This window comes from Hyperoodon ampullatus (assembly GCF_949752795.1).
Source record: "Hyperoodon ampullatus genome assembly, chromosome: 1".
Taxonomy (NCBI): domain Eukaryota; kingdom Metazoa; phylum Chordata; class Mammalia; order Artiodactyla; family Ziphiidae; genus Hyperoodon; species Hyperoodon ampullatus.
The window spans coordinates 6,851,653-6,867,001 of NC_136914.1; the positions used below are offsets into that span (position 1 = coordinate 6,851,653).

At 38.9% G+C, this 15,349-nt stretch overlaps 1 protein-coding gene across 2 annotated transcripts in view; it reads left to right on the forward strand.

Annotated features, from left to right (window-relative positions):
• Positions 1-15,349, forward strand: part of NR3C2 (nuclear receptor subfamily 3 group C member 2) — a gene marked incomplete at both ends in the record, with an annotated part of 365,792 nt that overhangs the window by 238,825 nt on the left and 111,618 nt on the right. For both annotated transcript variants that reach the window (XM_079706387.1, XM_079706388.1), the window contains one exon: positions 13,828-13,944. In XM_079706387.1, coding sequence (XP_079562513.1) covers positions 13,828-13,944 — 117 coding nt within the window. The remainder of the gene's footprint in view (positions 1-13,827; positions 13,945-15,349) is intronic.

A 15,349-nucleotide genomic window follows, 5' to 3' on the forward strand; every position in this document is an offset into this window, starting at 1 on the left:
CGAAGACCCCAACGCTGCCAAAAAAGAACAAAAACAAAAAACAAAAAAAAAACATTTCCACGTCTTGAGTTTATAATTTGTGTGATATTCCTGCAGTTTTTATCCAATAACATTGTGCGAAAGGTTTGGGGGACTGAACGAGCATAAATAAATGGAGCAAAATTACTTTCTAACCTGCCTACAAAAAAAAAAAAATTAGATACGAGGACAGGCAGTGCTGGATCAGGGCAGGCCCCCACCACTGGACGCTGTTCCTGCTCCCTGAGGGAGCCCTCCCCCATGAGGAGGAGAATGGTGCTGAGGCAAGCAAGTCAGATCTTCTTCTCAGACTTACTAGTCAAGGCAGTGAGTAAAGGAGATGGAGAGGGGCCTGACGTGTGGCATCCGTGCAGCTGCCACCGCCTGGAAGGAGACATCAGGCTGGGGGCGGGGACGGAAGCGGTCCCCTCTGGGGTACCTGATCTGAGGCCCCAGGCACAGCTTCTCTGGGGGCATGGGAAGGGATCTGGGGTGCTGGGTAGGGCCAAATGTCAATATTCGGTGTGATGAGAAGTCACTTTTTTCAACACATGGAATTTGGGGCATTCTGTTCAGTCTAAAATCACTTAAATTTCCTGCCTGGTGAAGTGCCTGCTCATAGGATCAAGTTCAACCACCTCTTTCTCCGTGCCTCTGTCTTGTAGATTCTAAAAGGTATTTGTAGGTGTTTATGATGGTTTTGGGGCTTCTAGAACCTGGTCCTTTCCATATCTAATCTGACCTGAGAACTTTAGTATTTTACTTGATAAAAGGGGGCGATCTTGGATTGTGAGTCATCCTTACCTTAGCTCCCACATGGAAGAAAAGGAGATAGAGTATTTCCAGGTGATGTAGTTGAAAGAGTGTGCGTATCCACAGACAGCGCTGGATATGAGATCAGGGGAGTCAGAGAAGAGCAGGAATAGGACTCCTTTCTGAGGTCAGAAAAAGAGCTGATGGGGGAACATGTGCCACAGGTGCTGCCCCAAAGTAGGGCTGAACACCCACGTGGGTCAGCCAGGCAGGGGCCTGCCTGCAGGCTGCACGACCCGTCTGCAGCCTTAGGATGTCTCTAAAGATGGTGTTCGTGATTCAGGACCAACCTACGTGTCTGTACATGTGAATAGGGATACAGATATACAGAGCGACCCATCTTCTGAGTTTTTCCATTTGTTAAGATATGCCTCAAAATATAGTGTCTTTCATCCCAATAATAATAATAAAACACCAAGAGTAAAATCACCAGTGAAAGTAACAATCCAGTGCTACTGTATCAAATGCCTCTGATCCAAGCTTTGCTTACTTTTCCCGAAATGGCAGTAAGTTTTGCTAAGAGCATCGCTGAGCTCTGCCCACCTTCCCATCTCCCTCCTTGTGTCCAGAGGCCCGGTGTCACTTTGAATAAGGTGGGTAAGAGTTTGAACTTGAGAGTTTAAGTAGTGAAGGGCCCTAGAAGGCCTCTCATCAGAAGCATGCGCTAATCAGATTTGTGATTCAGAAGGATCACTGTGCAGGCTGTATGGAAGATGGGGGCTCAGAGGAGCCCTAGGGGTCCAGTGGGTACCTCCTGGACCACTGACGGGTACAAAGTGGAGGGCAGCCCCGGGAAGCTCTCTTACATTTGTTTCAACCAGAGTAGCTCTTCTTTTCCTGTTTTCACAAGTTGAGGTCTGTGTGAGAGTTAATTTTTTTTGAAAGCTTTTGAAGTTTAAGACTCCTTTGATTTAGAAATGGGGAAATAGTAGAGGCAGGTAGACTCATTACAAGTCCATTGAGATAAGATAATATGCAGTAATGTGTGATAACAGCAGTCACATGTGACAGTAGCAATACTACAGTGATAACAACTACCATTCATTGGATCCTTACTGGAGGCCAGACTGTTCCAGTGCCGTGTGTGATGTATTAATCTCCAGGGGGAACTCATGAGGTAATTCATGATAGGCACTCATGATAGGCATCTGGGTAATTCCCATTTAACAAAGGAGAAAACTGATGGACAGAAAGGTTGAGTCACTTGTCGAGGTCATACGAATAGTAAGCAAGAGTTCAAACTTCCAAATTTAGAAGTTTAACCAAGAGAGCCTGAAATAAGGGGAGAAGGTACTGGTGACCATGGAGAGGATTCAAGAGAAACTTTGGGAAAGATCATCAGGATCTTGTGATCAGTTGATATAGAGGATGTCTGGGGTTGGTGTGTAAATCAGGGAAGACCAGGGGCTTCTAGTTGTGACTCCTGGTTGTAGCTTTAAGGACGAGGAATAGAGGAGGCTGTGTGTGTGGTGGGGATGTTAAGCTTGGTTTGAAGTGTCAGGCGTGCAGGTGGGGCGTTCCATAGGTACATGCCTGTGTGGGTCTGAAACCAGAAGGGAAGAGAGGGCTCAGGAGCCCACGTGGCACTGGCAGCCCCTGCACATCCTCTGGTCACCAGAGTGCGTAGAAGCTGCTTGCTCCTTCTCTGCACCCCTGCCTTCCTGGGCTTCCACCCACCAGACCAGTTGCTCACTGCACATGGAACTGTGTCTCTGCCTTTCCCTGTGCCCATCCTTGACTTGGGGTGCCTGTATGCCTGTCCTCTCCATGTTTCAAATCCACAACACTCTTCAAGGCTTACGTCAGACGCTTTCTTCCTCCATCAGGCCTTGTGCATCTCCCCATTCAGATATAATCACTTCCGCTTTTAAACTCACAAGAGTCCCATGTGATTTCTCTTAATCATTTAAATTTCCCCAGCCTTTAGCACGTTAAGGTCTGAGAAGGAATGGACCATGTTCTGCCTCTTTATATCTTGCTTTAGACATCTTTGCTGAATGGAATTAAATCATGGTCTGGGAACTGATTTTAAATCACAGACATAAAACCAACTTATGGTTACCAAAGGGGACAGGGGTGGGGGGAGGAATAAATTAGGAGTTTGGGATTAACAGATACACACGACTGTATATAAAATAGATAAGCAACAAGGACCTACTGTATAGCACAGGGAACTCTACCCAATATTGTAATAACCTATAACGGAAAAGAATCTGAAAAAAATAGTTATATATATGTACGTATAAATGAATCGCTTTGCTGTACACCTGAAACTAACACAACATTGTAAATCGAGTCTACTTCAATAAAATCAGTCAATTAATCCCAGAACCTCTTTTGCTTCTTTGCAAGGGTCTTTGGTCCTCAATCTGCTTGCCCCTAAGTATCTGCTACCCCCATCTGACAGAATGGAATTCAGTCTCCCGGGTTCACCTTTCCTTCTGCCACTGAACATGTGTGCCTACCGACTTTTAAGAGTTTGGATATTAAGGTGTAACAGAAAACAGACAGGGGAGACGAGGAACAATAATGCAGGGGAGTTATAACCTGCCAGCATCTTACACGACTCTTACAGTCTTGGACACTGCTCTAGAATTCTTAGCTGAGTTGCAAACAGATTGGGGAGTCCTGGCTTTTTGTCCTGTGTTTACCTTAAAGGATATAGTTCACCATTCTCACAGCCTTCAGAAAAAGTTAAGGCTTGAAGATGAGATCAGAGCTGAGTAGTATTTGTCGTGTCTCAAGTGGACCCTTTTCATCTAGAAACCTTCTTAATTCAGTGGTCATAGTTGCTCCCACAGGAAAATCTTTACTCACTTATATTTAAGAGTTGACTGTATTTGTTCTTTGGATTTTCTCATACTTTTTTTTTTTTAAGACCTAACCAAATGAATGATGGGTGATAACTATCACCTTTTTTTTTTCTTTTGAGTTCCTCAGGCCAGGCTCTGTGCTTCTTGTTTATATATATTATATAAAGTAGACATTACTGTGTCCATTTCATAGATCAGAAAGCTGAGGCTCAGAACCATTAAGCAACTTGGCTGAGAATCTCATAGTTCCCTGTTGACTGAGGTAGGATTGGAGCCCAGGTGTATCTGGTTACAAAATCGTGCCCTTCTTACTGTCTTCTCCCTACCGCCTTCCATGTTTCCACCTTTTCCATTCTAGCATTATTGATGCTTTGAGGCAAGATCCATATGTCACCCAATCTGTATTTTCTCATTTGGACCAGGCCGAGTATAGCAAAAAGTTGGTTCTTGATTTCAAAGTAATTGACAGTTTTAAAAGATAATTTGTATTGGGTTCCGTAACTTTTTAAAGAATGAAACTAACTTTAAACACTGAATTATTTGACAGTTAAAAGCAATATCATAGTTGGAAAAAATGATACTTTTGATTTGTTTTTTTATTTTTGAGCTCAACTTTGGTTGTTTTTGGCTTTGGTTTTTTTAAGTCTATAGGCATTTCCCTTTTGATCTGAGTACTTGTGGTTTCCCTGTACATTAATTTTATACATGTACTAACTAATCCTCCTGGTTCCCCATCCAAGTTTACTGTAACCTCGGCAGCTTTCTATTTTCTAGAAAGACTTCCTTTTCTCCAAAAAGCAACCACTACCTCAGGCAGGAGATGCGTTGAACTAGTATACACAGATGGATGAGTGACTAGAGTTCCCTGAGCCCTGCTGGACAGATTTTCATTCTTAAACAAGATGCTTTTACATCTGAATGACTCTGTAAGAGTTTTGATTTAAGGCAGCCTAACCAACTTACATGAAGGGTGATTCGGACCTTACAGGGGAGAAGTATTTAGTACTTTAGGACACCAAGAAGGTACAAACATCCTGCCTGGGATTCTGACCTTGGTTGAAGCTGTTTCTGCCTTTCTGCTGCTTCTTTGCAAATCCTCAGAGCTCTTTTTCTTAATTGGTGTGTGGGTAGAGGCGGGGATCTAAAAGGTATGGTGCTGGAGATGGGGCAGAAATGATTTGCGTGTATGGGTCTTTAGTGAACCTGTTACTTAGGAGCCAGTAGGTCTTGTGTGAACATTCATTACTGCAGGTTTGTGTCTGTAGACAACATTCTGTATGAACATGTAAGTCCTGAGTTTCATACATATAGTAGCAGCTCTGTGTCAAGCAGGATGCTGTTTGTACCATATCTCTACTTTCTCAATTAGCTTGTAGACTAATTCTCCATAATGTTTCTAGTGGAGTGCCTTAGTGCCTACAGATGGATGCTCAGCCGTTTTGTACAAAAGTTTTATTTCAAAGGAATATTTTGGAATCTTTAAGTCATATCCCATTTATTTTAAGCTTTTATTTCTCTCCATGTTGTGGAATTGTGCATTTTCTTCTTTGGAGTATCTATCACAGTGCTTGCTACCAGCTAACTAGACAGAACTTTCTCTATATTTTGATGAGGAAATACAATCAATTTGAAAATTGTGGGATATTTGCATGTACCCGATAAGGTTTTAAATTATTTAGTTTCTAATTTTTTGTACAGATTCTTGAGTATGTATGCATATTAGTTTACTGACACTGAGAAAGTAGGTTGTGAGTTTGGGGACTTAGGGGTGGAGTGGTCACTAGATTACATTCTTTATTAAAATAGCCCATAGATTTTTTTTTTTGTTCTTAAAAAAATGTATTAGGTACTGGTAGCTTCTCAATAATGTTTTGAAAAATTTAGCTATTTATGGAAAGCGGCCTCAACTTCATCCATTAAAGTTAATTTGTCCCTAAAAAAGCAATAATGTAAATATTTTAATACTTCTGAGAGGAAGTACTATGGAGGCTGAATTTTGTGTTCTCATTTCCCCTTCATGGAGGTAGTCTTCAGTGAGGTTCCCCATATACTTCCAGCTCTTTGTCTTCTGGGCACAAGGTAAGATGACAATTCCATCCTCCCTTGCAGTTGGGTGCGGGTCACTGGACTATATCTGAACAATGAAGAATGAGTTGCCCATCCTGGGCTGGAGCAGAAGTTTTCCTAAGTCAGATTCTATAGCTGCTCTGCCATGAGACTCACAATACTCACTATGGTGGCTGGAGCAGAAGTTTTCCTAAGTCAGATTCTATAGCTGCTCTGCCATGAGACTCACAATACTCACTATGGTGGCTGCCCCATCAGACTGGGGCTCAGGGTGACAACACATGGAACGGCATTCCCAGACTCTCTGCCGTTGCCTCATTAATATGTACCAAAACCCCACTTTTAGCTTTGTTGATTTTTCTCTGTTGCTTTTTTCTTTTTCATTTTATTTCATTCACTCTTATTTCACTCCTTCCATTTGCTTTGGGTTTAGTTTTTATTTTTTCTAGCTTCTTAAGGTAGAATCTTTGATCATCAATTTTAAACCTTTCTTCTTTTCTAATTGAAGTAGATAAAGCTAAAAATTCTAAAAGTACTGCTTTAGATGTATCCAACAAATTTTGATATGTTGAATTTTCATTATCATTCAGTTTGAAACCTTCAGTAATTTCCCTTGTTGATTTCTTCACTGACCCATAAAATTTTTGAAGTATGTTGCTTAATTTTCAAATACGGGGCTTTTTTAGATATCATTATGTTATTAATTTCTCATTTAGTTCCTTTGTGGTCAGAAAACATATTGTACATTATTTCAATCCTTTTATTTAGAATTTTAGATTTGTATTATAGCTCAGGACACAGTCTGTCTCAGTGAATATTTCATGTGCACCTGAAAAGAGCATGTGTATTGTGCAGTTGTGTGACCTAAATGTTAATTAGGTCAAGGTTTTTGCTAATATTGTTAAAATCTTCTATATCCTCGCTAATTTTCTAGATAGTGATTGTTCTATCAGTTGCTGAGAGAGGGGTTTTTAAGTCTCCAACTATGATTTTGGATTTGCATTTTTCCCCTTAGTTCTGACTGATTTTTAGTTGATGAATTTTGAAGCTCTACTATTAGGTGCACTGATATTTAGGGCTGTTATATCCTAATTTAATAATTATGAAGTGATAGTCTTTATCTTTTGTGATAGTTTTTCTCTTGAAGTCTACTTTATCTGACTTTAATGTAGCCACATCATCTTTCTTATGCTTACATTTTTTATTGCATATATTTTTCCATCTTTAACCTTCACCCTGTCTGTGCCTTTATATTTAAAATGCATCATAACAGACACTTGGGTCTTGCCTTTTTGAAATCCAGTCTGCCATCTTTGACTTTTAACTGGAGTGTTTAGACCATTTATATTTAGTGTAAATATTGCCGTACTTGAATTTATATCTCTTATCTTGATGTTTGTTTTCTTTTTGTTTCCTCTTTTATTTGTTCCCTCATTTTTCCTTTTCTCTCCTTTCTAGGTTGAATATTTTTTTACTATGCTATTTTATATCTTTATTGTCCCTTGAGCTACACTTAGTGTTATTATTCTAGTTGTTGCTTCATGGTAGTATTTCTCAGACATTATTGTGCAACAGAATCACCTGAAGGGTTATATAAAACACAGATTTCTAGGCCCCGCTCCAAAGTTTCTGAGTTAGTAGGTCTGGAATTAAGCCTGTGGATTTAAATTTCTGTTAAATTCTTAGGTGATGCTGATGCTGCTTGGCAAGGGACCATACTTTGAGAACCATTGCTTGAGGGTTTACAGAATGTACTCTTAACTTACCATAGTCTACCCTGAATAATTTATACCATTTCAAGTGTAATGTAAGAAATTTATAGCAGTAAAATTCCATTTATATCTCTTCCTATCCTTTGTGCTATGTTTTTAGGTATTTTACTTATATACATTTTATTTTTTTATAAATCCCATAATACATTTTTTTTTGCTTTAAATAGTAATTTGACTTTTGAAGAATTTAAGAAAAGAAAGAAAATTTCTTTAAAATTTTACTCTCTGTTCATCATTTCTAGTTCTTTTCTTTCATGTACATCCATAGTTCTCTCTGGTATCATTTCCCTTCAGCATAAAGGACTTCCTTTTTTATTTCTTATAATGTGATTCTACTAGCAACAGATTCTTTTAGCTTTAGTTTATCCAAAAATGTCTTTATTTTACCTTCATTTTGAGAAATGTTTCCATTGGTTATTCTGAGTTTAAATAGATTATATTTTGTCTTCTGGCCTCACTTATTACTCTTATCCTTGTTCCCCTTAATACGATGTAATTTTGTCATTGGTGTTCTGGATGCTTTTAAGAATCTTTACATTTTTTTCCCAGCAATTTAACTGTGTTGTGCCATAGTGATTTTCTTTGTATTTATCTCTTGGGGCATTTGCTAAGCTTTCTAAATTTGTAGGATGTTGTTTTACTCAAATTTGGAAATTTTTATATATATTTTTCAGACCTATTATCTCTCTCCTTCTGGGACTCCAGCTACACATACGTTAAATTACTTAATGTTGTCCCATAGGCCCCTGATGCCTTTTCCTTTTATCTTTTTTTAAAAATTTTATTTATTTATTTATTTATTTATCTATTTATCTATTTGTTTATTTATTTATGGCTCTGTTGGGTCTTCTTTTCTGTGCGAGGGCTTTCTCTAGTTGGGGCAAGCGGGGGCCACTCTTCATCGTGGTGCATGGGCCTCACTATCGTGGCCTCTCATTGCGGAGCACAGGCTTCAGATGCACAGGCTCAGTTATTGTGGCTCACGGGCCTAGCTGCTCCATGGCATGTGGGATCTTCCCAAACCAGGGCTTGAACCCGTGTCCCCTGCATTGGCAGGCAGATTCTCAACCACTGTGCCACCAGGGAAGCCCTCCTTTTATCTTTTAATGTTTTCTCTTTGTGCTTTAGTTTTTATATCTCTGTTACTTTAATTTCACTGATTTTTTGGTTAGTGTCCAATATATTGTTAATTTGAACCAAAAATATCTTAGATATTATTTTGTAGTTCTTTGATTTCCATTTGTGTTTGTTTTTTATTGTTTCCAAATCTCTTCTGAGAGTCTCCATTTCTTTAACCCTTTTATTCATATTTTCTTGTATAGTCTAACATATCTATTTAAAAATCTTTATCTGGTAATTTCAACCTCTGGGTCATTTGTGAGTCTGTTGCTAGTGACTTTTTCTATTGACTCTGGTTTGCATTGTTCTAGTAATTATTATTGTATTCTAGACATCCTGGAGACTCCAGATTCTGTTATATTTTTCTGAAAAATATTGAGTTTTGTTCTATAGTCAATTAAATGACTGACAAATCACTTTGAACTTATGGGGCCTTTGCTGTATGCTTTTTTAGGGTAGGTCTGTTTTGGTTGTGCCTTTAACCCTAAGGTGAATGCCTTAATCCTGGGATACAGTATTTGCTCCAAAGGCAGGGACCTTCTACAATTTCAGTGGAAAGCCTGAGGTATTGATTGAGTCCTTCTGATTTAGTGGGATTCAAACTCTGTCTCCCTGTGATTAGTAATAGCTGTAATACCTGCTCAGCGTCTTTCAAGCCTTAAATTGTTTCACCCCTGGAGTCTGACTCTTCGGAGTCTCATGCTCAGTTCACAGGTCAGCCAAAAATTTGAGGGGAGTTAATAATGTCCACCCCTACTTTCCAGAATATCTATCCTTCTTCAGTTTTTAGCTGTTCTAAAAGTCCCACAGTCTGTTCTCTGTCTTCTCAGGCCAGTAGGACTGAAGATGTTGCAGGATTTCCATCCAGCCTCCACTGAAGGGCGTAAGAGTCTGAGGCCCACAGGAAAAAGAGCCCTTCAAACATGAATCATGTCTAGGGTGGTTCTCTTTTTTCAGGAGTCAGTTTTCCTCCAGCCTCTCCTTTCTTTTGGTTTCTCCCCAGTGCCTTCAAATATTTTCCCCCCTTTTGTGGACAGTTTATAATTGTTTTTTGTAGGAGGCTTATCTGATTCAAGCTATTCTGCCACTACTAGAACTGGTATTCTTCCCCAAATGGACATATAAGTGGAATGAGAAATAAATCTTTGTTTCCTTTACCACCGATATTTTTTTTTTTATCCACAGGATTATTCTGGTGGCTATATGTTCTGACTAATATATAACTATTAACTTGCAAAGAGGCCGTCTCTGAGAACTTCCAAGTAGATTGTTAGTAGTGTTCCCTACTTCCATTCTACCTACCTAGGACATGACCTTCAGATTAATGTTTCTAAAATACAGCCCTGGACTTCACATCCCATAAGCAAGAGTCTCATCACCAGCTGTCATTCAGAGCCTCCACTGTCTGGTCCCCAGCATTCTGGTTGTCTGCCCTATTAACATAGTTATTAATGTTATAGTAGAAAATTACTTACCCTCAAAAGCCTGGGGTATGACTTATTCTGAATTAGCTATTTTTACACTAGGAGAGCACAGTATTTAAAAAAGGACATGATCAAAAGTTTTTAAAGTCTTCTAAATGCATTCTCTTGTTTTCACTGCGGTTTTTTGGTGGTGGTTTGTTTTTCAACATAGATTAAGGGATGGGACACACATTACCTGTTTGTGTAGGTGCAGTTCAAGTCTTTCATGTTTACACAATTAAAAATATAAGTGACAGATAATTGTCTGAAAACTAGTAACACATGCCCACAGCTGTCCCTTAAACTCTCCATCCTGCTTGTGGAAGATGAATCAGTGGCTGCAACCACGCTGGCTGATAGAAACCAGGTATACTATTTCATATATTGTACCTAGAAGGACATTTTTAGCAGCTGTTATAGTAACTTGAATTTTTAAAAGGTGCTCACTAAAGAGAAATCCTCATAAAACAATCCCAGCTTTTAGAAGTCTGTTTTTGAACACCCAGAAAAGAAAGTTTTCTAGTGTGTGCATTAGACAGTGACCATTTCTTATGCATTCTTGTATGCCTACAACTAAGAGGCTGTCACATTTTATTGTAGATTACCAGAAATGGAAAGAACCATAGACCACCCCAACCCGTGATGCAAATGTTTTGTGGCCTTGCACACATAGTAGGTTCCCAATAAATAATTGTTGAATTGAAACCAATTAAAGTTACATTTAGTTATTTCTTTAGACGTTAAATTTTATTCAATTCAGTGTGAATTATAGATGAAATCTTTGGTTTTGTATTTAATTTCACACCATGATAGAAGACACATAATGCTGGTTGCCAATGCAAATACTGGGTGATAGAGTATGCCTTATTCAAAGAATGTTCCTTTGCTTGTTGTTTCCAAAAAGCAGTTTCAGCATCCTGTTGGACCACCAGTAAATTATATTACAAATTGATGTTTACACAAGCCTCTGGCCTTAAGACCCAGCAACATTGTCAGACTTACTGAATTCTGCTTCCAATTCCACCCTTTGGGGAAGTTACTTTACCAGTTCTAACATGAGTTTCTTCTTGTGAAGAATAGCAATAATAATCACCTTACCTGTGTCATAGGTTGTTGTAAGGCTTAAATAAAATAGTGCTATAATAGGGCCTTGAAGTTTTATTTTTATTTTTTATTTTTTTTATTTTTTTTTTTTTTTGCGGTACGCGGGCCTCTCACTGTTGTGGCCTCTCCCGTTGCGGAGCACAGGCTCCGGATGCGCAGGCTCAGCGGCCATGGCTCACGGGCCCAGCCGCTCCGCGGCATATGGGATCCTCCCAGACCGGGGCACGAACCCGTATCCCCTGCATCGGCAGGCGGACTCTCAACCACTGCGCCACCAGGGAGGCCCGAAGTTTTATTTTTAAAGTGGTAACTTCTTAAGATGTTGTGCAGCAACATGAAATGTTATATTAATCGGTTATAGTCTTTACTGTGGGTATCGATTGCCTTTGTGTAATTACCTACACCTACTTATATTCACTAAGAGCCTTCCATTTTTTAAGAAGTCATTAGATTATTATAATGGTGGAGTTTCATTTCTTCACTTTGATAGATTTCCCTGTTCTATTACTGTTGTTTTATTGTGATCATCATTACTAATATTTACCATAATGTTACTGAGAATGAGCTATAGATTAAATTATTTTAATACCATTGGGCAGTACACATTATTTTTATTGAGTATTTGCTGTAATTTACTTAGTAATTCTCAACGAAGGGAGTGTGATGGTACTAGGCTGAAGGGAGGGCTCTAGAGCCTGTTCCCTGTTCTACAGTCATCAGTGAGACACCCTCTGCTCTTCTGCATGTTTTCAATGACCCCATGACTCAGTCCTCAGACCTCTTCCCTTTCCAGTTTCCATGATCCCATCCAGTCTCACGGCTTAAAATAATGACCACAAGCTGATTACATCTCCAGCACAGACCTCTCCCGAACTCCAGACCTGTGTGTCTAACCAACCCGCAGGCACTTCCCTTTAGATACACCTCAAGTGTCTCAAAGTTAGCATGTCCGATACTGAGCCAGGGTAATTCCCCGTAAGCCATGTGCTCCTACTGTCTTCCTCATTTTAATTTACGGCAGTTCCATTTTTCTAATTGTTCCACCCAAGCATCTTAATGCCTCTTTAGCTCCCCTTTTTCTCAGATCTGTCAGCAAATTCTAGCAGCTCTACCTTCAGAATGCCTCTAGAACCTGACCGCTTTTCATCACCAACCCACCGTCATCTTCCCCTGGATTCTAGGGACAGCCTGCTACCCCAGTCCCCCTGCTTCTGTCCTCAGTCCACTGCAGTCAGTTTTCTATACAGTGGCCAGAGCCTTCCTGTGAAACTTAAGTCACATCAAGTGGCTTTTCAGCTAAAAGCCCTCTAGGCCCATGGTTTCCCATCTACTCAAAGTCTTGAACATGGTCCATGAGGCCTTACATGATCTGAGGCACGCTGGCTCTTTCTCCTCATCTCCTCTCACTGTTCACTCACTGTTTATTCATCCTTGGCTGTTCCTTAAACATGCCAGGTTTCCTCCCCACCCCTGCCCTCCCTCATTTGCTTTTCCCTCTGCTCTACTGTTTTCTCCCCAAGATGTCCACATAGTTAGCGCCTTCCTTTTCTTCAGAGCTTTATTGTAAAGTCGCCTTCCAGCGAGGCTTCCCCTGCCTTCTTCCTGAGATATCAACACCCTCCTCACCTCCACCATGTCCTGTGCCCTTCCCTTCGTTTTTCTCCCGAGCGTCTATTACTGTCCAGCACTTGTACGTTTTACCTACTTACCTTGTCTGTTGACTGTCTCCCCCTCATGGTAGGGTCACGAGAACAGGAACTTTGGTCTGTCTTATTCACTGCTGTTTCCGCAGTGTGTCTAATACTGCCTGATCCCTAGTGGAGGTTCAGTAAATATTTTATATTTATTGGAATACATAAATGAATAATAGAGCTAGGGTACAGTTTTGCATTTTGCCAGTAGATGCCGCTCCCCAAGCATATTCCGCATCTGAATTATTTTGGTGCCAGTTTGGCTTGCAAAATGAAATCATTCTACATTTCTAGTTGTGTAATTTGCAAGTCTTCCGGTTGAAATGACATGTGTAAATGTGGATAGGCAGAGGAGCTTAAACAGCTACAGCAGTTGGGAGTTTGGGGTGAGCAGATGCAATCTATTATATATAGGATGGATAAACAACAAGGTCCTACTGTACAGCACAGGGAACTATATTTAATATCCTGGGATAAACCATAATGGAAAAGAATATGAAAAGGAATGTATATGTATGTATAACTGAATCACTTTGCTGTACAACTGAAATGAACACAACATTGCAAATCGACTATACTTCAATAAAATAAATTAAAAAAAAAAAAAAAACCCTGCAGCGGGGCCTTTGTTTAGATTGGTGCTGGGTGATGGCTGAATGAAATGTGCGCCATCTCCTGAAAGGGTGCATGCCAAGAAATTCAAACAGTGAGGAGTGCAGCTTTACTTCTGTGGGAACCTATTGGAAATAAACATTAAGCTTATCATCTGTAACCTAAAGTCTCAGCTCTGTTAAACTGACCATTTCTGTAGCTATATTATTTGCAAATCATGTTTCCCTTCTACTTTTTTGAAGAAGAGATTTCAAGGCAGGATAGAGGATGTTTCATTACCTGATTGTACATATTAGTACTTTATATTAATATAATAGGCTTTATTGTAACAACTATTCTTTATTATTTTATTCAGGGCAACACAACTATTTATGTGCTGGAAGAAATGATTGCATAATTGATAAGATTCGACGGAAGAATTGTCCTGCCTGCAGACTTCAGAAGTGTCTTCAAGCTGGAATGAATTTAGGAGGTAAGTTTTGTGGTTTTAGTTCAGTAAGAGTTGTTAAGATGGATATAACACCGCTAGGCTCTATACTCCCAAAATTGAAGATGAAGCTAACATGAAGCAAAGATTTCTAAAAATCTGGTAAGTTCTACATTTATGCTAAAACATTTTAGGAGAAAAATATTTCTTAGAAGAAGGAGTTGAAAACAAGTCTGCTATGTGTCTGTGGTCCTAGTGAAGTTTTCAACTCTTGAGTTTCCTAAGGCTTCAAGAACTGGGTGCATAACCAAAGCAAAAATGAATGATATTTTATATAAAACTATAGCTAACAGTTTTTATTACTGTGTCTGTTTAGAAATAAGACCTATAAGTGATAACATTAACCAGATAGGAATATATTCCTGACTCTAGGAGTAAATGTAATAAAGGAAGACCTATATGAAAAAAAAAAAGCAAAAAAAAACAAAAAAACAAAACTTTAAAAATGTTACAGGAGCTCACCAAAAGAGTGGAGCAGGTAAAGACTTGAACCAAACACAAAAGTATACAATGTCCCTGGGTGAGAAGATTCAACGTCTTGAAGGTATCAGTTTTCTCTGAGTTATTTTATGAATATAACACAAGCCCAACAGAAATACCACTTGGTGATTCTAAGTTCCTAAAGAACAGCCAGAAAAATTCTGGAAAAGATAAATAATGAGGACAACTAGCTCTGCCACACATTAAAGCATATGACACAGCTACAGTAATTAAAATGGTCTGTGTATTTGTTTATTGATTGTCAGATCAACAGAAAGTCAAGAAATAGATTCAAATAATATGAGAATTTTGTCTATAATAAAGTTGGCATTTCAAATCAGTGGGGAAGGGATAGGTTATTCAATAGAAATTATTGTGACAACTGCGAAGCCATCTGGAAAACAAGAAAGTTGAATCCAAACTCTTATGATCCTCCAAATTAAATTCTGCTCTTTCAATGATCTAAACTTCGAAATATAACACAGAAGTACTAAAGGAAAACATGGATATTTTTATATTCTGCAAGTGGAGTATTTCATACTTTTTGAGTATTAAATAAACCCAGAAGCTGTAAGAGAAAAGATTGGAGGAAATCAATACTACTTACAAATCAAATATTACTGCAAAGGCAAATAATAAAAAACTGGGGGAAAATACTTGCAGCTTATAGGCAAAGGGTTTATTTCTCACATAAAGTGCTTCTCTAATTCCATAAGAAAAAGAAACCAACTCATTAGAAAAATGAGAATGAAAAGAATAGAAATGTGAACAAAATATTCATAGGGAAAAGAATAATAAAAGAAATACAGTTGGCTCTTGAAACACATGAAAAGAGTCTCAATCTAATCCTAATAAGAGAAATGCAAATTTAAAATATGAGATATAATTTCTTGCAAATGGCAAAGATAAA